At 48.5% G+C, this 24718-nt stretch overlaps 1 protein-coding gene across 1 annotated transcript in view; it reads left to right on the top strand.

Moving 5' to 3' along the window:
• LOC146345233 (vasoactive intestinal polypeptide receptor-like) overlaps positions 1-21272 on the top strand; it is a 171271-nt gene extending 149999 nt beyond the window's left edge. The window contains exons 10-13 of the mRNA XM_084859444.1: positions 4141-4232; positions 14066-14204; positions 16125-16166; positions 18726-21272. Of these exons, the coding sequence (XP_084715570.1) occupies positions 4141-4232; positions 14066-14204; positions 16125-16166; positions 18726-18917 (465 nt within the window). The 3' untranslated portion in view covers positions 18918-21272. The remainder of the gene's footprint in view (positions 1-4140; positions 4233-14065; positions 14205-16124; positions 16167-18725) is intronic.
• The last annotated feature ends 3446 nt before the right edge of the window (positions 21273-24718 follow it).

A 24718-nucleotide genomic window follows, 5' to 3' on the forward strand; every position in this document is an offset into this window, starting at 1 on the left:
AGAGCTGTCCGCAAATGGCCTCTTGAAATTCTCCACCTTACTTGTGGGCAGAGAAATTCGGGAGACAATTTCACCAAATTTCTCCAGGAGGAGGAGAAAGTCTCAACACGTTCTCCCAGGTAGGGCTTCCCATCGGCAGGGCTTGTAACACAGCTTCTTCCTTTTTTTTCTAAGGGTGTTGAGGGTCTTCGTGCTGCAACAGCATCCTCTGTCTTGGCAGGCTGGCCCCCAGTTTGCATCCACCACAATGCAGGTGGGGGCAGTTTTGTGTCCGGCTCCAGGGATGAGGTGGAGTTCGTGCTCTGCCAAAATCTGCCCTCCAGTCTCCTGAAAGTTTTCTCCCTGCACGAAAGAGGCTTCCATTGTTCTGCCTCATTCAGGATGTTTTATAGTTTATTTTTGTGGTGTTTTTGTGCTCACTTAATCACAGCCGGCCTCCCAGGCTGCCTGTATGTCCTGATCTGAAAAAGCCCTGTGGGCGGAATTGCCCCATGTTGCCTTCCGTTGGGCTTTAACTGAAGTGTAGGAAGCTGAGGAGGGTGCAGGCTCCCAGAGAGATGATCGTACAATGTGCTCACTCCTCGGCCACCTCCTAAACAAAATAAGCCCCAGAAGCCCAAACCCAACCCTTGAGAATTTCTCCGAAATTTCTGCACCGTTGAATTGCTTTTCAAAAGCCATTTCTCTTCTATCAAATCGAATGGCAATGCTCGAAAACAATGTGGGAGAAATTTTCAGCACAGCACTAATCGAAACACCCATGCATGTTCTGACAGCCCAGTAGATAACTTCTCTGGCAACCTATGGTAAAGCGCACTAGAACCCATTTTCAGCTATTAGGTCCACACCTCCTACGTTGTGACCCATGTGGGTGTCATTATCTGGAGCAATGCCAAGCACAGTGGTTAGTCTCCTCAGTGTCAAAGGTACGGTTGACTTAAATATGTCGGCATGGGGTGGCTTTCCTAAAGCAAAAATCAGGGGTGTGGAACTTCCAGCCTGCAGGCCCAATCTGGCCCAGGGAGGTTCCCCATCTGGCCCACAAAGGCTACAGCTCCTTCTGTGGGGGTTCTCCCAACCCCAAACCCCACCCCCTGGGTTGGAGGTAATGGGGGATTCCCCTTACGCAGTGCACCCCTCGCTCTCCCAATCAGGAGAGCAAGCACAGCGCTAAGTGCTTTCGCCTGTTGTGTCCCCCCGCCCCCAATCAGGGGCGGCAGGGGAAGTTGCCCCAACTGAGGTGTGGCTTGGAGAATCGCTCCTCCCTCCCCTGCCTCAGTCAGGATAACTTCAGTGCATGTCGGCTTTCGACAACCAGGGAAAGCCCTTGCGCGCCAAAGCTGGATCCTGGCCAAGGCGGTGGCTGGAGTGCTCCCCCAGCCGCCGCCTCAGTCAGGGCAGCTTTGCCCACACTGCACCTTCCCCCTCTGGAGAGGATTTAGCACGGGCGTAGCAGTGCAGCTGCGTCCCAGCTGAGGCAGAAGAGCGGATTTGCCCACACCGTGCCTCTCCCCATTGGGGAGGATGCAGTGCGGGTGAAATGGCCCCGACCAAAATGCTGGCTGGAGCGCTTTGGCCAGGGACAGGATGGCATCAGGTGGAGTATCGTCTGGCCCATGGATGACCAGGTGGAAGACATCCTCCCCCGCAAATATGGTTACATGGATGAAACATAGGAATATTTATTACTTGCAGCATTAAGGTGTTCAACAGTAAATAAGGGAGCAATCCTATGGCCGCTAGTCAGCGGCTAGACGGCCATAGGATACGTCGGTTCTCTGAGAACTGACCTTCCCCCTCTTCCGTGATGCCTCACAAGCAGCTCGGAACAGCCCTGCGCTCCATGCTCAAGAGGACTGCGGAGTGGCGAAAACAGGGTGTTCCGGGGCGTCGAAGGCAGAAATGCCAGTACAACACATCCTGTGTGTCGTCCAGCAGCTGCGTCCCCCACTCCGCCTTCCTGTAGCTAGACAGCCAAAATCGGCTGTCTAGCCACATATGCAGGGGGGCTGAAGCACAGAGGGGACGATCCCCTCCGTGCTTCTCCTGCCCTGCATTGGATAGGCGGTTGCCTCCAAGTTCGGAGGTGGCCGCCAGTCCCCATAGGATTGCACCCTAAGTCACTTTAAAAGCTTGTGTGTGTGTGTGTGTGTGTGTGTGTGTATCCTCTCCCCCCACACACACACACACGCACACACTTAATTACCACTTTAATTACCACTTTAATCCTATACACACAAATCCGAGCCACTATCTCTCTCCTTGCTATCTATCCTTTCACAAGCCCTGTCCAAACTCTTCTCTATCTAAAGCACAGCTCCCCATTTCTATATCACACGATTTCACTGTCACTATCACAGCATTTCACCTCCCACTCACTTGGCTTATCCCTGGCCATGCTAAGATTACATTCTTAAATAGGGATTTTAAAAAATGCACGATTGCTGTGCATTCATCCAAAGATCATCTTTGTTTCCTCTTGGTAGTGTTTCTCCCTTCTCACCTAAAAAACACAGCTGAAAGATAAGGTAGGTGAATAGTTAAGGTATGACTTGCTTTCGGCTTTGCTTTTAAGCAGAAGCAAAATCAGTATTTTTCTTATCCTATTTATGGGAGCCCTCTCTCCTTCCGAGAACAGCAGGTAAAAGTTATGAGAAGGTGAGACATATGTGACTCTCTTCCATTTGTTGTTCAGTCGTTCAGTCGTGTCCGACTCTTCGTGACCCCATGGACCATAGCACGCCAGGCCTTCCTGTCCTGCGCTCTCTCCCGGAGCGTGCTCAAGTTCATATTCATTGCATCGGTGATGCTATCTAGCCATCTCATCCTCTGCCGTCCCCTTCTCCTTTTGCCTTCAGTCTTTCCCAGCATCAGGGTCTTTTCCAGAGAGTTTTCTCTTCGCATTAGGTGGCCAAAATATTTGAGCTTCAGCTTCAGTATCTGTCCTTCCAATGAGCACTTCACTCTCTTCCCTTGGGTACCACCAAAGAGGTAGAAGTGTGCTATTCCTGCCTTGCAGAATTAGGCTCGGAATTGCTGGTTTTGTGCTATAATATTAGGAAGCAGTGGAGACTGATGGCTCTGATTTCGATGGGGCTGTGAATCCATTGTGGGTTTCAGTCAGAACCAGCCAGAACTCTAAAGGAGATATCCAAGGTGCTGACCATATTTTGGGGATAGAGTTCACCTTGAATATCTCCTTTAGAGTTCTGGCTGGTTCTGACTGAAACCCAGAATGGATTCACAGCCCCACCGAAATCGGAGCCACCAGCCTTCAGGATCCTTTCCACCCTGCTCATCAAGCCCCCCGAAGTGAGATTTGACTCAAGACACGCTGTGCTTCACATTCTCGTCAAAGTGCTGCAAGATGGTGGAATTGTCAGAACGTTTGCATCTTCTGTCTAGGGTGGAAAAAGGCCTTTGCCAATCAGAAATATTTTGAGGCTTTCAAAATGAAGTTTCTTTGAAGGACTAGGAAAACAATGTAGACAAGATGACTCTGTGGCATGTGCACCCCTCCGGCCTTCTCCAAGGCTGTGGACTGCAAAGCCACTCACAAACTGGTCTCCTCACGATATATTGGGTTGGGGCACTAACATTAGGCCATGATGCTGTCCCGAGGTAAACCTCACCTCACTGTCTCCTCCGACTTCTGTCCCTCTTGACTAACCAAAAAGACTCTTTACCTATCCAGGTGTCAACGTTGTGCATAGCTGTGCTCTGTGGGTTTGACATCATCATTCTTGGGATGTTATAACGCAAAGTCCCAAGCAGGCTGATGTCAGGTCCAAGATGGCTGCCGTCCTGTCATGCTTTACCTTGTCACTCGCCAAGCTGTGTGTCTTTTCTCTGTTGTCTTTTTTTTTAATTACGGTGACCCAGAAAACGGCTGCACTGGGCATGGAATCCTTCTGAATGGATCACGTTATGAGCTCATACACACGACTGCTTTACCACACATTTTCTCACAGATGTGCCCCTGACGTGTGGTAAATCTTCCTCGCCACTTGGCAGGATGATATAGATGCCTGCCTCAGGACCAGAATTTATCCCTGTGTGGTTTGGTCACATTTATGGGCTCTCCTTGGCTGAAAGGAAATTTAAACCACCCTTTCCCCCCCTGCTTTCTCTCCTCCACAGATAAATTTCATTCTCTTCATTTGCATAATCCGGATCCTGGTACAGAAACTTCACTCTCCAGACGTTGGGCGAAATGAAACAAGCCAGTATTGGTAAATCTGATTTTTAACCTGTAGCTCACAGTAGATGTTTCTGTGTTTGAGGCTGGGTTTCATCTTTAGCTGTAAACGTGGGTTGCTTTGGGGATCACCTCTGGAACATCACAGGAGACATAAAATAATGTAAGCAAATTGTCCTGCCTTGAAAGAGCAGTACATCACCCTGCAGGACCAGGGCCTCCAGAGGACCAAGTAGGCGCTGTTGCAAGATCCTCCCAGGTAAGAAAGCCAGGCCAGGGGGCTCCATTTGAGGAATGAGTTGAATCCATAGATGGGAAGCTGAGCCAAGATTGGTTATGAAAAAGCACTTGAAGCAGGTGGGACCAGACATAGGGGAGTAGCTGTCTTAGGACGAAACTACACACTATGTTAAATGTGTAGTGTGTAGCTGGTCCTAACTTTTTAAAACTTTAGTGTGGGGCCCTGATCCAGATTGGGACCACCACACATGGAGAGGGGCTTAAACCTTCCCACCCAACTGCTTCCCCCTCCCTCCCCGCCCCCAGGGGCCGAAGAAAAACAATGCATCGGCACCAATTGAGGGGTGGGGGTATTTAGCCCCTCCGGGGGGGGCGGAATTTAGGGGGAAAGCAGCTGGGTGGGAAGATGCAACCCATAGCTCTGTGTGACAGAGCCCCTGCTTTGCATGCAGAAGGTCCAAGGTTCGATCCCCAGCTTCTCCAGGTAAGGTGAGGAAATAGTCCTGCATGAAACTCTGGAGAGCTGCTGCCAGTCAGTGTTGACAATACCGGGCTAGATGGGCCGATGGGCTGACTCTGTATAAGGCAGTTTCCTATGCCCCTATGTTCCACCTGCATATGGTGGTCCCAATCCAGATCGGAGCCCCACACACTTACACTAAAGTAAAAAAAGAAGTTGGGATCAGATACACGCTCCACATTTAACGCAGCGTGTTGTTTTGTTCTGGCCACAGACGTTAAAGGTGTTGTTTAGAAAGGGAGATGCAAACAGAGCCTTGCAGTTCCATCCTGGATTTATGGAACTCACAAGATGCAGTGATGCCCACTAGCTTAGATGGCTTTAGACAGATTAGGGGAGCATAAGGCTATCAATGCTGTTTAGCCATTGTAGCTCAGTGTAACCAGGGCAGTACATCTCTGCATCAAGGGAGCATAACTTTTGCTGCTCCAGATGGTTTGGCCTACAACTCCCATGAGCCCTCACCATTGGCTCTGCTGGCTAGGGCTGATGGGAGTTGTAGGCTGAAACATGTGGTGGCCACAAATAGCCCACCCTTGCTTTACATATTAGTTGTGGGGGGGGGCTAACAGTGGACGAGGGCGGTAAGAGATGTAAAGGCTTGAGGGGGAAATGAAAAATGAGGGGGGAAACATTTTTTCCCCTGAAATCCCTGGGGGAAAATGTGTGTGTTTATTTTTCAATTTTTTCCTCATTTTTCTGAGGGTTTTCCAGGCCTTCCCTTGTCTAGCTGAGCATAACTTCCCAGAAGCATCTGGCTGCCCACTGTTGGAGGTTGTATGCTGGGCTGGGCGGATCACTGATCTAATGCAGCAAGGCTGTTCTGATGTCCTTATGGTAATCGGCTGTCACCAACAATCCCCTGGTTTTTGTTGACTGCCCAGGCAAAGGATGCTACCTACAGCCGAAGTCATTTACACCCCTAACAGATTTCTGAGAAGGCGAAATGAAGGTGATCCAGTTCAGAAATTTGCAGCGGGGAGCGGGGGGAACAGCTTTGTCAGAAATGTCAGGCTGATCTTGATCCATCACAACTGCGAATGTCAGAGCAAAGAGCTCTTGGAATTCATTAGCCCCTCTTGAAAAGAGGGCCTTCAGGAGACGACCACACTAATCAAACGTTTGCCTGTCAAGCTGCCATTGTGTCGCTCAAGAGTCTTGCCCCTGAGCATAGCGACGAGCAGGTGGGCGCTCCCCAAAGGCGCTTCCTGTCGGATCAGCAAGTGCTTCATTTCTGCTGAGGCTCATGTCATGTCACTGCGGCCATCCTCCAAACACTTTTGTGAGCCGCTTCTGGAGGAGGGAATTTCAAGAGGAGAAGACACAGAGGGAGAGAAGGTGTGGTTAACCCTATACCAGTGTGCCATTTTGCCCCTCCACATCCCCCTCCCGCCCCCCCAAACAACCCCACATGTTTCAAATTATGTATTTATTTCACCCTCTACCAGTGTGCCATTTTGCCCCTCCACATCCCCCTCCCCCCCAAAAACAACCCCACACGTTTCAAATTATGTATTTATTTCACCCTCTACCAGTGTGCCATTTTGCCCCTCCACATCCCCCACCCCCCAAAAAAACAACCCCACAGGTTTCAAATTATGTATTTATTTAACCCTCTACCGGTGTGCCATTTTGCCCCTCCACATCGCCCCCCACAAAACAACCCCACACGTTTCAAATTACATATTTATTTAACCCTCTACCGGTGTGCCATTTTGCCCCTCCACATCCCCTTCTCCCCCCAAAACAACCCCACACGTTTCAAATTATGTATTTATTTAACCCTCTACCGGTGTGCCATTTTGCCTCTCCACATCCCCCCCAAAAAAACAACCCCGCACTTTTCAAATGATGTATTTAATTTCTAGCCCATCTTTCTCCCCAAACACAACATTTGAATTAGCACATAGCATAAGAAACAAATAAATTAAAAACACATTGAAAAATGCAACGATGAAAGAAAGAAATGACACCAACCAGTTAAAAACCCTCTTCGGCCAGAGACCAGTTCATACACCTGAATAAAAATGTCTTTGCCTGGTGGCAGAATGACAACAAAGAGGGCGCGCCCCCACCAAACATGCCTCGGATGGAAAGGGCCTCCCCCAAACATCTTAAATGCATGTTTAAACTTGTAAACACCCCTTTCCTCCCCACCACGTCTCTGCTCTAAATGCCCTCCGCTCAAAGCTGCTTTGCTTTTTGCTTTTTTTAAAAAGGCACCAAGGCACAGCTGCAGCCTGCTACAATCCATCCCACATTGTTCAAGAGCCCCCTGGCCCTGCAAAGAAGCTTTTCAGGGCCTGCAGTGGGGCATTATTATTATTGTTAGCATTAGCATTAGCGTTAGCATTTCTATCCCACCCCTTAGCCAAAGCTCTCTGAGCAGTTAAAAAGATTAAAAACATTAAAATACAGTCTAGAGTTTAAAAACCATTTACATAAAACACACGGACAATGTACACGAAGACAACATGTATCTAAAAAGAACTTTGAACAGTCAGCAGTAAGGACAGATCCGGGACCGCCTAAAAGCTCATCATATGCTGCTAAATGCCGGAGAGAAGAGATAGGACTTAACCTGGTGCCAAAAAGATCACAATGTTGGCATCAGGCGGGCCTCGTCAGGGAGATCATGCCACAGTTTGGAGGCCACCACTGAGAAGGCCCTCTTCCTCATTCCTGTCTTCCGAACCTCCCTCAGAAGAGGCATCCAGAGGAGGACCTTAGATGCTGAGCATAGAGTATGGGTAGGTTCATGTCGGGAGAGGCGCTTCGCCAGGTATTGTAGTCCTGAGCCGTGTAGGGCTTTATAAGTGAAAACCAGCAGCTTGAATCAATCTCGGAAGCATATAGGCAACCAGTGCAAGTCAGCCAGGAGGAAACAAGGTACTTTCCTTCTTTGAACATCCCTATCTTAGGAAACAAGCCCTTGTAAATCACCCTCTGCAAGTGACTTGCCGTGAAGGTATTATTCATCCTTTCCCAACCTTCCTCCCAGGAGCTCAGGACTGCATATATGGGGTGCCCCTCCTTGCACATTTTATTCTCACAACCCACTGTGTGAGGGAGGTGACCTTGAGAGAAGGTGGCTGGACCAAGGTTACTTCTTGGCTGAAGGTGGATTTGAACTCAAACCTCCTTGCGGACACAACAGCCCCTCTGCGTTTCTCTTCCATCCTGCCCCACCAGCCTTTGCCAACCTGCCACCCTCTGGATCTGTGTTAAACTACATCTCGCAACATTTCCACCCAGCACTGTCAGTGGTCGTGCTGGCTGGGGATTATGGGAGCTGTAGCCCAACACATCTGGAGGGCAGCAGGTCGAGGAAGGCAATGGCCTCTTGTCTCCAGTTCAAAATCTCACCGCTGTGCAGAGCTTTGATTAAATCAGCATATGCAAAGACGTCCCCAGCCTGGGCAATGTCGTAATGGAGACAAATGCAGCTTTCTGGGATGGTAAGTAGAGCCCCCCTCCTGGGACCTCATCAGGGAATCTGTGAGTCTAATTATAGACCAGTATTTAAATATTCATTAGCAAAACACCTTGGGCCACTTCTGTTTAAAGTGGACAACTGAAGCGGGACGGGTGGAAAGAGAGGGATGCAAAGCCCACAGCTGACGACCCACGGAACCATGAATGAGGCAGCAAAAGAGGCAGTCAGCCAGGGCAGAAGGAGGCCTGACCCCTGCAAATGCATATTCCTGATTTTGCCGAGATAACCGGACAGGGCGTTTTTTTACAGAGGAGAACTCAGGCCCCTTGGCTGCGAATGGCAGAACACACAACATGGTGAAGTGACAACACAAAGCAACACAAACACAAAGTGGGCCATGCTGGTCCAGGAGAAAAATAATCCAAAATCCACTGTTGGCTGATGGAGCCAACTAAAATTCCACAAAAAAGGCACAAGCTTTGGAGCGCCACAGAACTCTTCCTCAGGCTAGATCAGGGGTGGGGAAGCTCAGGCCCAGGGGCCAAATCTGGCCTGCCTGAGGTCCCAATCCAGGAGCCCTGAGGTTCCCTAGAAATCCACACCCCATTTTTCTGTCCCAACCCTTTTCCCCAACCATCAATTGTTTGGTGGCTTCCCAGCTTTTGCGCAGTTTATTCCCATTCTAAAAGGTTAAAATGCCTCTCGTGAGGCTTAGTTACTGGCAATAAAAGCTTTAAGCTAAAACATGCTGGTATTTTTGGTAATTTTGGGGCCCCCCCAGAGCTTCTTCGAAATTGAATTTGGCCCTTGGTCTGAAAGACGTTTGACCCACATGCACACCCTCCCTGGACTAGATGGTACGAAAAGCAGGGGGTGGGGAAGGAAACAGAAAAGTCCCAAAATTTGGCCAGATGTGGTGGCAACGAGGTCTGCAGTTTAGATAAACCCACTCTCAAAACAGAGATTTGCAGGCTGCATGAATGCATCAGTGGCAGCTGCTGCAGGTATCAGATTACACCTAGCAATGCATTTTGGGAGAAAGAAGTAGCAATAGCCAATCTCAATTTCCAAACACGCAAAGTAACTTTGATCTGCATCTTGCCTTGGGCAAAACACACTGGCTGACCGTGGCTTAAATAAGTAAACCACTGTGGTTTGCCAATTCCGTAACCCGCCCACCCCTCGTAGGTTGTCGTGTCGTGTGAACCCAGCAAGGGTGGGTGGGTGGCATGGTTACCTGCTTTAGGGTTGTGGAGGGTTTGTTAACAACAACCCACCCTCTCCGGGTTCATATGACGTGATAACGTATGGGGGGGAGTTACAGAATGGGCGCCCATGGGCACCCACAAACCACAGTGACTTATTTAAGCAACCATGGTTCAAGTTGATTGTGTGATCCCGGTCACTGTCTCCTGAATTGGCAGAGCGCAGAAATGCAGAGAAACATAACAGTCTGCAGATCGGCAAAGCCGAAGATTAATTTTAGGTGTAAGTTTTACTAGATCAAAGGGGCTGCAGTGGCTTAGTGGTTAAGACGCTGAATTGCAGACCGGAAGGTCAGCAGGACAGCAGTTCGAGTCCTGAGTGCTGCGTGACGGAGTGAGCTCCCGTCTTCAGTCCCAGCTTCTGCCAACCTAGCAGTTCGAAAGCAAGAAATTGCAAATAGATAAATAGGTACCGCCTCGGCGGGAAAGGTAGCAGCGTTCCGTGCACCTCGGTGTTCAGTCATGCCAGCCACATGACCACAGAAGCGTCTTCGGACAGCGCTGGCTCTTCGGCTTAGAAATGGAGATGAGCACCACACCCTAGAGTCAGACACGACTGGTTGGGGACACCTTTACTAGATCAACGGACAGGGAGCTTAACGCACGGCTGCCATTCTTTTGTGACTCCCACCTCTTCAGCATAACCTCTCTTCAGTTCGTTCGTAAGTTATTTTTACAGCACCATGAATAGATACGCTGCTTTCTGATGCAATATAAGCACACAAAAATGTCAGGCCCCTGCCCCAAGTAGCTTACAGCTCGCCCCTCTCAAATACTCTCTATAGCTGGCCAAGTACCATGAGAAGGCTCCACTCAACACCAAGCTGGTACTGGAGAAGATGGAGCCGGCTGAGGCCGCTTTGTTGATGGCGGGCTTCCATCACCGAAGCTTCTTTCCATGTTCAAAGATCAGTAATGTTTGAACCAAGGAGGCTTTTTCCAGGCTTGTTTACTATGCTCTCTGCCTCCTCCTCCTCCTCCTTCTTTTAATTCTTCCTGCCCCTGCTAGCTTTAGGATTTATTTCAGTGACGGAGGTTTGGGAATCATTTTGAACCCTTATCTCTTTCCATCTCAGCTTCTCTTTCTTGTAACTTCTCTCCCCTAGCATTGTTTATCGGAGAAATCATTAGCTGTTATCTTGACACAAAATGCCCGCTCCTTACCAGTTCCATTTTCCTCCAGAGCCAGAAGGCCAGGTGTCCTAATATGACTCATTCACAAGTGCTAGGCATTAGGAGAGAACCTAAATTTGGAAGCAATCGCCACTGACTCTCTATTTTAATGTGTTTCGCTTTGACAGTGCTGTGAAGCGCTTTTATAATGGCAAAGGATAGGGTGGTGTAGTGGTTGGGGTTCCCCTCTGCTTGTGTTGGACTGCAATTCCCAGCATTCCTGACCACTGCCCATGCTGGCTGAGGCTGATGGGAGTTAAAGTCCAAAACACCAGGTTGGGGAAGACTGCTAAACTAAACATGAGTAGAAACAAAAATGTCCTTCTAATCACGCATCTATGTGAGATAAGTTTATTTACTCCAGTGTAAGCACACATGGCCCTGATTCAGATTGGGAACACAGTGCTCGGGGGGGGGTTAAACCTTCCCCCCACCCATTTTTGTCCAGAAATTCCACCACCTCCTCATGGGGTGGGGTTAAAAAAAGAAGAAAAAAGCCTCCATGGGTTCAATAGAGACGTTTTTCTTTAAAAAAAAAAAAAATGGGGGTGTGGGGGGGAGGGAGAATTTCTGGATGAAATCTGGTGAGGAGGAGGTTTAATACCCAACCTCCCGGAGCACTGTAGTCCCTATCTGAATCGGAGCTGTGTGCACTCACACTGGAGTAAAGCAACCTATCCTTCACTGGGGTGGCCAGGGAAGGGGGAACCATCCTGACATACACATAGAAAAGTAGTAGGGTGAAGAGTTATGAGCTTGCCTTCTCCCTGGTGTGTTAGTTGGTGTGTTAGTAGTGTAGTAGTAGGGTGTGTTAGTAGTAGGGATGTCTGGATTTTGTGAAATCCGTCACACATGTGTTTCGTGGATTGTGTGGTGTCATTCATTCTGGCATCCACTCACTGACAGATTTGAATTATTATTATTTTTGTTATGCAGAAAAATACGCAAATAATTCCATAAGAGGGTTTGCAACAATTTCCGTAATTTATGTTAGTACATCATATTTAGCGTATTGTCTCCCATTCCATTCAACTTTCCCCCATATATATTTACCAGTCTCTGCAGAAACATGTGTATTTTCCTATGAATAAATTTGTGTAAATTTTGGGAAAGTAAAAAAGAAAGATCCGAAAGTCCTTGGACTCCACATAGTCTCAGGGGGCTGGTCCACAGTGGATTCAGCCAGTCAGATCCTTAAAAATCTGAGCTCATTTTAATCCATCTCGAATTTCTCCAGCATCCCTAGGTAGTATAGTAGTAGGGTGAAGGGTTAAGAACAAAAGGGGAGCCCTGCTGGATCAGACCAAGGGTCTATCTAGTCCAGCGTCCCGTTCGCACAGTGGCCAACCAGCTGTCGGCCAGGAACCCACAAGCAGGACACGAGTGCAATAGCAGTCTCCTGCCCATGTTCCCCAGCAACTAGGGTACATAGGCATACTGCCTCTGGTACTGGAGGTAGCACATAGCCATCAGGACTAGTAGCCATTGTGCTTGCCTTCTCCCTGGCATGTTTGTTTTCTATGTGTTAGGTGTTTTTTGCATTGAAATATGCCATTGTCTCACCTGCAGTTGAAGGTGCAGTCCAGGAAAAACTGCACGATCCTTTGGTTCTACTAAGTATAAGGCAGCTTCCTGTGCTTCTGTGTTCTGCAATCACCTTCCACTGTGGGTTCATCAGGTCTCTTCTTTCAAGGTCTTCAGGAAAGCTCTGAAGAACCACTTCTTTACGCTGACCTGTCCATACTCCATGGGTTGAATGTATTATTGGTGTTACCTGTGTTTAATAGTATTGGACTGAATATTCATTGCTTCTCCATTGCACTGGTTTGGCATTGGGTCGTATTGTTTTTCTCCTGCCCACTGCCCTGAGATGGTTCTATCCTAAAAGTTGGCCTCAAAATAATTTAGGGTGCATGTTTAGACAGCATGGCTGGCTGGGGAATGCTGGGAGTTGTAGGACTTTTTTCTGTCTAAACATGCATAGGATTATACCCTTAAAATAAATAGATAGATAGATAGATAGATAGATAGATAGATTAATAAATAAATAAAAAACAAACATAGTAAATTGTAATGTTCTACTATTTCTTTATTTGTTATTAACATGTACTCCAAAACAAAACAAATTACCACCAGTAGCGCATCCAGTTTATAAATGTATACATTTTCAAATTTTAAATGTGTAGATTATACATACACACACACACACACACAGAGAGAGAGAGAGAGAGAGAGAGAGAGATTTTAAAATGTGAAACATTTTGGCATAAAACACCAGCTTTTGTCACTGAAGCTGGTGTTTTATGCCAAAACATTTCACATTTTAATATCTATTCATTATATATATTCAGAAAGTTTTAAATCTGTAAGGGCCACTAGACAGCGGCTGGATGGCCATAGGATTATTTGGTTTTGGGGAACCGACCTTGGAGTCCATGCTGCAAGGTCGGTTCCCAGAAAACCGCCTCCCCGCCCCCTCCCCGCTGCCTTGTAGGCGACATGGATCGTCCCAGTCTCCACGCTCATAACAGCAGCATGGAGCGGGAGGAAAGGGGGCGTTCCCGGGGGCAGGGAGGGGCGGGAACCTTGGAAGGGCCAGGACGACGCTTCCTATGCATTGTCCGGCTGCCCCACCCTCCGGGTTCGGAGGCAGCCGCCTATCCCCACAGGATTGCTTCCTAAATTTTAAAATTTTAAAACTGCAAATTGATAAACTGAATGTGCTAGTGATGGTCAGTTGTGTTGTTTTGGAGTGCTGTCTCATGTGCATTGGATCGCCTGCATAGCAGTTTATTAACATGCATAGACCACCTTATCTGCTCAAAAGCTGCCAAGGCATTACACAACCATTTGAAACAATAAAACCCTGCGATAATAAAAGCAAGAACAGCAGAAACAGTAAAACATTAAAAGCGACCATTCTAAAAGGACATTTGGACAATATGTGCCTTGACACCGTTTCTAAAGGCCAACGGAGGGGGGCCTCTCATAGTTCTCAAAGGAGCGTGGTCTGCAGTGTGGCGGCAACCCAGGAGAAAGCCCTGTGACGCATGCTCTACGGGTCATGGTGGCCTCAAAAGGGCCTCTCCTGCAGATCTTGATACTCTGGCAGGTTTGTGGCGAGACAGATGGTCCCTTACTGCATGTGAAGATTAGCTCTAGGACTGCAGGTCTGTCTCCGTGTTTGCTCTTGCGCTCTCTCTCCACTCCCTTTTTGTCCTCGTTCCACTCAGGAGACTCGCAAAATCTACCCTGCTCCTGATCCCTCTCTTTGGCATCCATTATGCCATGTTTGCCTTCTTCCCTGACACAGCAAAGAAGGAGGTGCTGGAAGTGAAGCTCGTCTTTGAACTGGTCTTGGGATCCTTTCAGGTAAGCCACTCACAGACGGTGTGAATGCCACACTGCTAGCAGGTGCGGGGACCGGGGAGTCAGAGGTTCGCTGAGCCAGGCTACAATTTGTGGCATAGATCCACTCCAGGCAGTTTGTCCAGAGAAGAGCGACCAGGATGGTGAGGGAGTCTGGAAATTAAGCCCTATGAGAAACAGTTGAAAGAGCTGGGTATGTTTAGCCTAGAGAAGAGAGGATTAAGGAGAGACATGATAGCGGTCTTCCAATATCGGAAAGGGTGCCATGAAGAAGGTGGAGAAAACTTGTTCTCTGTTGCTTCAGAGGGCACAACTAGAACCAACAGGTGGAAATGGCAGGGAAGTGGATTTCGGCTTAACATTAGGAGCAAGGCAATAAATGCCTACACAAGGTATTTATTGTGCGCTCATGGTTCCATGCTCACAGTAGTATGAGGGGGCTTTACATGATGCCTTCATCCTCCATGGCCTCTCCTTTGCTTTGCAACCATTATAGCATTTTTTTTTCTAACAAGGAAAGTCTGGTATATCCCGAATGGCGACATGAAACTCTGGTGTATTTGTGCAATTCCACTATACCACAGCACCCACTAGTGCTTATGTGATGGAACATATAGAAAGACAAAGAAGGAAAAACCTTGGGGAAAAAACACGTGTAAAGGAGCCGATATTAATCCCACAATGAATCCAGAAGCAGAAGCCTCAGTAATGTGGCAGGTTAAAAGCCTCATGTAGAAAAGCCCTAGGAAAAATTTCCTAATAATTTATTTACAATATGTATTTATTTACAATATTTATATACCACTCTCATCAAAGATTTCGGAGCAGTAAGATAAAATGATAAAACCCCATAATTAAAACAATTCAAACATTTTAAAAGAACAGATTCTGAATTTTATAAACCACGGCTGGTCACTCAGGGAAAGACTCTCAAAATAACACTGTCTTCAGGAGGCGCCGAAAGGAACATAACGTTGGCGCCTGCCTGACCTCCAAAGGCAGGGAGTTCCACAGGAAAGGAGCCACCACGCTGAAGGCTCTTTTCCTAGTGGACTCCAGCTGGGCCATAGGTCCATGTGGAACCACCGGCAGCAAGCCCTCTGATGTCCTCAGTGACCGGGCAGGTTGGTAAGGGAGAAGGCGCTCTCTCAGGTATCCTGGTCCCGAGTTGTTTAGGGCTTTGTACATGAGTACTAAAACCTTCAGCCTGGCCTGGTAGCGAATAGGCAGCCAGTGCAGTTCCTTCAGCAAAGGAGTCACATGCTGAAAAGGGGCAGCTCCCGGCAACAACTAAGCTGCTGCATTCTGCACTAGCTCCAGCTTCCGGACCAGCCTCAGGGGCAGCCCCACATAGAGTGTGTTGCTTGAGGTTACTAATGCCTGTACCACCGTGGCCAAGCGTTCCCTGTCCAGGAGAGGCCGTAGCTGGCAAACCAGCTGAAGCTGGCAAAAGGCACTCTAATACTGGGAGTTGTTCAGCAGTGAGGGTCAAATTCCATTTCGGAGAAGCTCTCAGGGGCCACGTTCCAGTGGTGGGCGGGGCCAAAAGCAAAAGGGGTGGAGCCAATATACCAGTGTATTGTAGCCCTGCTAGCTGGGGCTGATGGAGATGAAGTCCAAAACATTTGGGGGGGCTCTGGCTAGGGGAGGAGGCTGCTTTCTGCCTATATCAAGCAGCTGCTTTTCCTTCATTCTTGATGTGGAATTTCGGCTTTTTTTCTTTTCTGGGAAGAATTTGTTTGCGTGGAATATCCTACTGGAATGTGACATACCTGTACCATAGTTTTACTTTTCTCTAGCCTTTTGGATGTGGGGGTGGGTTGGAGGACTACACATGTAAATATGTTTCCCTTAAATGAAGGCCGTGAAATAAAAATCTCCTTGTCTGTTCATGTCTCTCCCACCACCTCCCCTGTCTTCTAGGGCTTTGTAGTGGCCGTCTTGTACTGCTTCCTCAATGGAGAGGTAAGGCCAAGAGCATCCTTTCTTGTGGGCATTTATCTGGGGAGCCAACCAGTTCAAGAACGTTTCATTGATTAATCATCTAATCAACTAAGGGTGCAATCCTACGCATGTTTAGTCCAACAAAAGGCCTACAACTCCCAGCATTCCCCAGCCAGCATAACTTTTGTCGGTCTAAACATGCATAGGATTGCGCTATGGCTTCTAGACAGCGGCTAGATGGCCATAGGATTGTTCGGTTCCCGGAGAACCATCTCCCCACCCTCGCCCCCACCTCCTCGTAGGCGGCGCAGGTCGACCCTGGCTCCTCACTCATAAAAGCACCGCGGAGTGGGGGGGAGGGGGCGTTCCTGGGGGCAGGGAGGGGACGGGATGGCGGAAGCCTCTTTACAAAGCTTCCTAAGTGCCGTCCAGCCCCACCCCCCGCCCCCAGCCCTGTACCACTCCAGCTAGACAACTATCCCTGCATTGGATAGGCGGTCGCCTCCAAATTCGGAGGTAGCTGACTCTCCTCATGGGATTGCGCCCTCATTTGTTGATTAGATGTAGTTAACACTGCTTTTTAAATTCGTAACACAAAATGTGCCACACCCATGGTGTAACAACAAAAAATAAAGACTTATGAAACTGAACATGCAAAATCAGACTAAGGTCAACAACTCATAATGTCAAAGTGATGCCCCAAGTGAGCCATTGATGTAAGCTCCAACTGGTCTTCAAACTGCCAATGCCTTTTTATAATTATTGCTATGTTTTGATATGTGATTAATTTTAAGACATTTTCATTTCTGTGTTCTACAAAACAAGGAACAGAGACCAAATGAGATGACAATGACTATTATTCATTTATAAAGCACTTAAAATGTACTAAGCACTGTATACACAGATTCAAAAAAAGACCATTCCTGGCTTCAGGGTTACAGTCTAAAAGACACGACACAAAAGGAACAAATGAGGAGGAGGGAAGAGGACACAAGCAAGCTCAGGCACCAGTTCTTAAAGTTACTCATGAGATTAAGGATCATGTGGTGGGGAGAGAGCCACGCTGCACCTGTTTGACCTCCCACTGTCCATGCTTTGGAGGGAACCTCTGTAGAGAGGGGTCTGCTGTATGTGTGTAGAATCCCTTGGTGATGTAGAACCCTGATTATCTGGGTTTCCGCATCATGGGGGAGCCTATGTCTATAAAGCAGGCTTCCCTGTACAGACAGCCCCCTAATGTGTGTGGGGGGGTACCAGGGCAGGACCAGTTGACATAGCCCCATTCTCACCCTCCACACAATTCTGAGTTGCATGTAGGGATTTACAGGGATTTTGTTCCTGTTTGCAAATCATACAAACAAGTCCTGTTTGCAACCCTGAATGTGAGCAGGGATATAATTCTTAAGAAATGTTCACAATTTCCTGAGCTTGTGTTCAAATTTGAAAATGTGCACTTGTGCAAGTGTGGACTTGCACAAATGTGCATTCCCCCCCCCAAAAAAAAAAACACATTTTCACACTTTAGCTAATGGGGAAAAGTGCACATTTGGGATGCGTGCTTAGAGATCTGTTAAATGATATGGCTGGAGAATATAGCTAGGACAGTTCCATGAAGCGCTGCCATAAAAACAAAGAGGGGAAGCAGGGCCATTCCACCACCCCTCCTGAAAGACCTCCCCCGTGAAGGCTCCTCCTCCCTCAACAGTCACCAGCAGGTTGTACTGAGGGAGATGAGAGGGAGAGCAGAGCTATTCCACCAGCCCTGCTGAAAGGCTTACTTTTTTTTCCTCTTCCCTCCCCATCCCTTTAGCCTTGTTTGTGGTGTCTTTTTAGATGGGAAGCCCATGGGCAGGGACTGACTTTTTTAACTGATTGCATGCAAGCTGCTCCAAAAACCTTTTGGGGTGAGGCATGGGATAAAAATAAATGATTGTGTGAAGATTTGAGGCCTACAGAGGCAAAGGGACAAAAGGACAGGCTTAGAGGCCTCAGGTTTTTTGTTGGAGGAGGTATCCCTGAGAAGAGCAGTTTCATTTCCCCAATTAAGTTTCAGTTTCATTTCCACAGTTAAGTTTCATTTCTGCAAGTTTGAAGCAGTACTTTTGGTTTTGAGGGAGGGGGATATATAAAGAGAGCGAGAGAGCCAGTAAGAGCAGAGACAGCCAGAGCCTGAGGTGAGAGCAGAGTCTGAAGAGTGAGCAGAAAGAAGCAGCCTAGAAAAGTCTAAGGACAGCTAGAGTAAAGGAACTTGCATTTTGCAACTTTTATTTTCTTTTAATGCCTTTTGTATCACTCAGCTCTATTGTGTAAATACTTTTAGTTGTGATGTCCTTGCTTTAATTTGCCAGTCAACTGTTGTGGTCAAACCCCATGTCTCGGGTGTCGGTCACCCCATGCCTACAGCCTAAAACCCACGTTGTTGGGAAGGGGAGGTTTAGAAGGAGGAAGGCGGGACTCTTAAGGGGGCAAGAGATCCTTAAGGGGTTGCTCAGGGGGTCCAGGTCAATGGTGGAACCCAGGCAGGCAGGCAGGATGCTTCTTCGGCCCGAATGAAGCTGCTCCCTTTTTCCCCCTCCATAGGTTCAGGGTGAGCTGAAGCGGAAGTGGCGCAGGAGGCACATGGAGAGGTTCCTGGGCTCCGACATGAAGTATCACCACCCATCGTTGGGCAGCAACGGCACCAACTTCAGCACACAGATCTCCCTGCTGACCAAGTGCAGCCCAAAGACCCGCCGATGCTCCAGCTTCCAGGCCGACTTGTCTCTGGTTTGAGGCCCAGAAGCAGCCGGCCGAAGGACAGACGGGTGGGAGGGAAGGCACGGAAGACGGGGCCAGCCACGGCTCCGGATGAGAGATGAAAAGTGTTTGTTTTTTAAGGGAGAAAAGCGCCACTCCTTTATCAACCAAGCCAGGGCATAATACTGGAATACTGGAACCGAGATGCTCTGCATGAGGAGGGGTACATCTGGACGGATTTTTTCTTCTGCTCTTCCCAGCTCTTGAACTGTAGGTGCTGGAGACACTCGTGAATGTAACACAATTGCTGCACGTGACGAATAAGAGGGAGCCGGTGTTTGCCAGGGTGGGCTGTAGATGTCGGCAGAGCCAGCATTCTTTACATAAACCCAAAAGGAGCCCGTGGAAAAAGGAGGAGTTGCTGTGACCCCATCTGCCAAGAGACAGAGTTGGAAAGGGCGCGGAAGGGATCGTCGATAGGGTGGGATGTCCCCTGTGTCGGTCGCCCCTGAATAAGCTACCTTTCTCTCCGAGTGAACTTCAGAACCCAGAAAGTCATCTCAACCCCAGAGCCAATGTGGGATCTCTCTGTTGACCTCTGAAGCTTTAATAGTGCCCCCAAAAGGCACTCCCCAAAGATTGGCTTCTAAAGCATCACAACAAGAAACCTTTGGTGTATCAACCTCAGCGTGGTCTGCTCTGATGACTCTCTAGGGACTCCGCTAGAGGCTCTCTCAGCTCTGCTACCTGAGGCATTTTTAACTGCTGAGACCTCCTGTCACAAATCCCTTGGCCCCCTCTATCCTTCAGCACTCCCACACACACAAATAGAGAGGCTTCAGTCTCACGCCTTTAATTCATTATTCACAGGTTCATTACAGATGCAAATCCTTGAAGACTCTGGCTACAAAGGAATGCCTCCAGGGGATTCAAATGGGATCACCGAAAGTTGCCCGCAGTTTGAAAGGGAGGCTTTCTGGCTAGGCTAACTTAGGGAGGGAGGTCCCGCCCCTCGCGTGATGCTTCCCTGCGTAGCCTCTCACACATTGCTAACCGGGTCGACCCTCTGAGCTCCGCCCCTGATGCTTCCCCCTTAGCTCTGCGTCGCCACCTCGCGTCTCGTAGGTCACAGTCCTCAAGCCCCTCCTCTCCGGCTCGCTGCTTCTCACAGAGCGGGGTGAGGGGGAAGCTTCGTGCCTGGCCATCTGGGAGTTGGTAACCTGAGAAGCACGCCTACCCATACCTGAACTGGCGTGTGAAAATGCCTCCCCCAGTTCTGGCTGCTCCTCTTCTGAACTGAGCTGCTAACTATCTCCCTGCGCTCAGAATCAGTCCTGACACCTCCGGGATGGGTTTTGGTCTGCATGTAAAGTGTGTGTGCTGCCACTGAACTGCAGCTGCCTCCCACCCCGCTGCTGCCCCCACAAGTGAAAAGCAGTTTGCTTTGGAACCAGCTCCATTGGGCACCCAGTGGCCACTGAGGAACGAGATTTCTTCCAGTTCCCAGCGTGGGGGGCATCTGTTGCATGGGGAAAAAGTGGTTTCCCAGGTTGCTCATCCTGGAGGAGCAGGATGCTCCTAACTGGGGGAGTGGGGGTTGGACTTTCCTGCTTAAGCCGTGGGGTCTGGCTGACTACATTCCCAGGGGACCTCTGGGCTCTGAGCAGCTTGGGCTGGGGAGTTCCCACTTCCACTCCCAGTCTGAAAAAAGTTAGTTGGAAAAGTTTTAGATGCATTATCGGGTGCCGAGGATTCATTGACACAAACCCAAATGCCACCAGCCATGTCTGGTGGGTTCGTTGTTGTTTTGCGCACGTCCCCGTTGTTGCTATCTCCAGTCATGGACACAACAACAATTCTGAACCAATAAGACTTGTCCATTTTTTATGAGACACAACCACTGTTCTTTTGAGAGCCTGTTTTCCACATGGTTCAGATGGAGAGAGAAGAAACCCTGCAACTTATTCTGAAGTTCGTCCTGCCTTTGATTGCCTTCGCTTGAACTGCCAACACTCTCCACTCTACCCTCTTTGTAAATATTCCAGAAACTTCTTGGACTGCTGTTTTGAAAGCAGCACTGACAGAATATTCCATGAGGTGCCCTCTTTCCACGGATAACCATTTGTCAATGTGAAGATTCTTGCAACCTCCTTTTCGTGGGCCCTCTCAGCCACTGTAGACATGGAACCTACCTTGTTTCTAATGACCTTTGACCCTGTATTATTTATTCAGCCAGAACTGTAAATATTATCTCCTTACCTTTTCATTGGTTCATCTCAGAAGGATTTTTTATTATTATTTCAAAATGGTGGGGTGGAGTCGGGGGTGGGCGGAATCTTGCTTTTGTGGTTACCATTGCTGAAAGCAAATAATAAACCGGTATGGAAAGGTGCTGTGTATAAACTCTTAACTTTTCAGAAAATGGGAACCAGAGTCTCCCCTGAACTGGGCTACTCATACTGTGAAGCATTTATATACAAAGGGTTGGATTCAAGATCTGCCTTTCTCGAGAGGAAGGCCTCCACTTGCAGAAGGACCCTCTGTCCAATTTGGGGGGATCCCTGTCCCTCCACACCACAGCTCACCCCATTCAGCAAGTTCTCCTGATTCCACTTCCATCAGTGCAGTTGATTCAGTGTAAATCTGGATCCAACCAAAAGTATGTGCTGGCCACTGGCCACCACCTAGCTGCAAGGTCTCTTCCTAAAGAACTTACCGTTTTCATTTGGTGCAAAAATGGGGAAATGTTGCAGATTGAGAGTGAACAGACGAGGGCAAAGTCACCAAAGTGCAACCATCAAATGGTATTTTTGTCAGGGTTCCACCCTTGACCTGGACCCCCTGGGCAACTCCTTAAGGAGCTCTTGCCTCCTTAAGGGCACAACCCTATGACCACTAGTCAGCAGCTGGATGGCCATAAGATTGGTCATTTTCCGGGAACCGAACTCATAGCCCTTACTCCAAGGTCGGTTCCCGGGGAACCGCCTCCCCGCCACCTCCCCTGCCACCTCATAGGCAGGACAGATTGCCCCCAGGCTCCAGGCTCGTCAGAGCAGCACAGAGTGGGGCAAAAGGGGTTGGCATCAGGGGAGGGGAGGGGAGCATGTAAGTGCCAGTACAACACTTCCTGTGCGTCATCCGGCCTCTATGACCCCCCTGGCAAAGGCGAAGTACAGGCTGAAGGGGCAGGATTGCAGCTTGAGATCGACAGGCATATGGTCAAGGAACACCTCATTACTTTGAATGAGTTCAAATCTCCAGGGCCAGATGAACTGCATCCTAGAGTCATAAAGGAACTGGCAGAAGAACTCTCAGAACCGCTGTCTATTCTCTTTGAGAAATCATGGAGGACGGGGGAAGTGCCAGATGACTGGAGGAGGGCTAACGTTGTCCCTATCTTCAAAAAGGGTAAAAAGGAGGAACCTGGGAACTACAGACCAGTCAGTCTGACATCAATCCCTGGGAAAATTCTGGAGCAGATCATAAAGCAATCCATCTGGAAGCACCTTGACAACAATGCCGTGATTACTCGAAGCCAACATGGATTTGTCAAAAACAAGTCCTGCCAGACAAATCTGATCTCATTTTTTGATCAAGTAACCTCCCTTGTAGACCGTGGGAATGCTGTAGACATCATATACCTCGACTTCAGCAAAGCTTTCGACAAAGTGCCCCATGATATCCTGATGAGCAAACTAGCTCGAAGTGGGCTAGATGAAACAACGATCCGGTGGATCCACAGTTGGCTACAGAATCGGACTCAAAGAGTGCTTCTCAATGGGACCTTCTCAAACTGGGGAGAGGTAACGAGTGGGGTACCGCAGGGCTCAGTCCTGGGCCCAGTGCTCTTCAACATTTTTATTAATGACTTGGAGGAGGAGGTGCAGGGAATGCTGATCAAATTTGCAGATGACACAAAATTGGGAGGGATAGCTAATACTTTGGAAGACAGAAACAAAATTCAAAGTGATCTGGATAGACTGGAGCGCTGGGCAGAAAACAACAGAATGACATTTAATAGGGATAAATGCCAAGTTCTGCACCTAGGAAAAAGAAACCAAATGCACAGTTACAAGATGGGGGATACGTGGCTCAACCACACTACAAGCGAGAAGGATCTTGGAATTGTTGTGGATCACAAGCTGAATATGAGCCAACAATGTGATGTGGCTGCAAAAAAGGCAAATGCTATTTTGGGCTGCATTCATAGAAGCATTGCTTCCAAATCCCGGGAAGTACTAGTTCCCCTCTACTCAGCACTGGTTAGGCCTCATCTGGAGTACTGTGTCCAGTTCTGGGCACCACACTTTAAGAAGGATGCAGACAAACTGGAGAGGGTTCAGAGGAGGGCAACAAAGATGATCAGGGGACTGGAAACAAAGCCCTATGAAGAGAGACTGAAAGAACTGGGCATGTTAGCCTTGAGAAGAGAAGACTGAGGGGAGATATGATAGCACTCTTCAAGTACTTGAATGGTTGTCACAGAGAAGAAGGCCAGGATCTCTTCTTGATCATCCCAGAGTGCAGGACACGGAATAATGGGCTCAAGTTACAGGAAGCCAGATTCCGGCTGAACATCAGGAAAAACTTCCTGACTGTAAGAGCAATACGACAATGGAACCAATTACCTGGGGAGGTGGTGGGCTCTCCCACACTGGAGGCCTTCAAGACGAGGCTGGACAGCCATTTGTCAGGGATCCTCTGACTGGGATTCCTGCATTGGGCAGGGGGTTGGACTCGATGGCCTTGTAGGCCCCTTCCAGCCCTACTATTCTATGATTCTATGATCCCCACCCCACGCTCTGATGTCCCGCAGCTAGACAGCCAAAATCAGCCGTCTAGCTGCGAATGCAGGGCGGCCGGACATGGAGGAGACGATCTCTGCGCTCCTCCTGCTGTGCATTGGATAGGCAGTCACCTCTGAGTTCGGAGGCGGCCACCAATCCACATAGGATTGCTCCATAAGAGTCCCACCTTCCTTCTTTTACCTTCCCCTTTCCAATAACGTGGTGCTTGGGCTGTAGGCATGGGGTGATTGACACTCCAGACACAGGTTTAACCACAACAGTTTACTGGTAAATTAAAGCAAATCACAACTAAAGGTATTTACACAATAGAGCTAAGTGATACAAAAGGCATTAAAAGAAAATAAAACTTGCAAAACACAAGTTCCTTTATCCTAGCTGTACTTAGACTTTTCTAGGCTGCTTCTTCCTGCTCCCTCTTCAGACGCTGGTCTCCCCAACTCTGCTCTTACTGCTCTGATCTTTCTGACTCTCTCTTTTTCTAACCTCCTCCCTCAAAACCGAAAGTACATCTTTCAAACCTGAAGAAATGACACTTAACTGGGAAACTGAAACTTAACCGGGGAAATGAAACTACTACTCTTGGGGATACCTCCTCCCAACAAAAAACTCCCAGCCTCTAAGCCTGACCTTTTACCTTGCATCTGTAGGCCTCTCTATAATGTTTTTGCTTGACTAAGATTTATATCCAGAGCCTGGTTTCCAAGGCATTAGCGTCAATAATGCCTGGAAAGGTGAAGAGTGTTATCCACAGAAATGCAGGTGGCAGCCAAAGGAACCACGTTGGTTAATCTGCTGCGGTTGCTAATCAACTGGCACATTGTTGATGGCAACAGAAAAAGTCTGCTGCACAGCGGTGACAAGAGATACGCTTCTCTGGATCCCATTGCACCTTGGCTCAATCCCGAAAAAAAGTGATCAGGCTCCAACCACTGGGGAGGTCTTCTGTATGCCCCCACCCATACCCCAGAAATGAACAAGAGCTGTGCAAGAACACTTCTGTAATTCTGGGGAGAACATAGCAAGCAATTT

Source organism: Heloderma suspectum, chromosome 5 (assembly GCF_057233095.1).
Source record: "Heloderma suspectum isolate Gila_16-S chromosome 5, 16-S_ref, whole genome shotgun sequence".
NCBI classification, from domain to species: Eukaryota; Metazoa; Chordata; class Lepidosauria; order Squamata; family Helodermatidae; genus Heloderma; species Heloderma suspectum.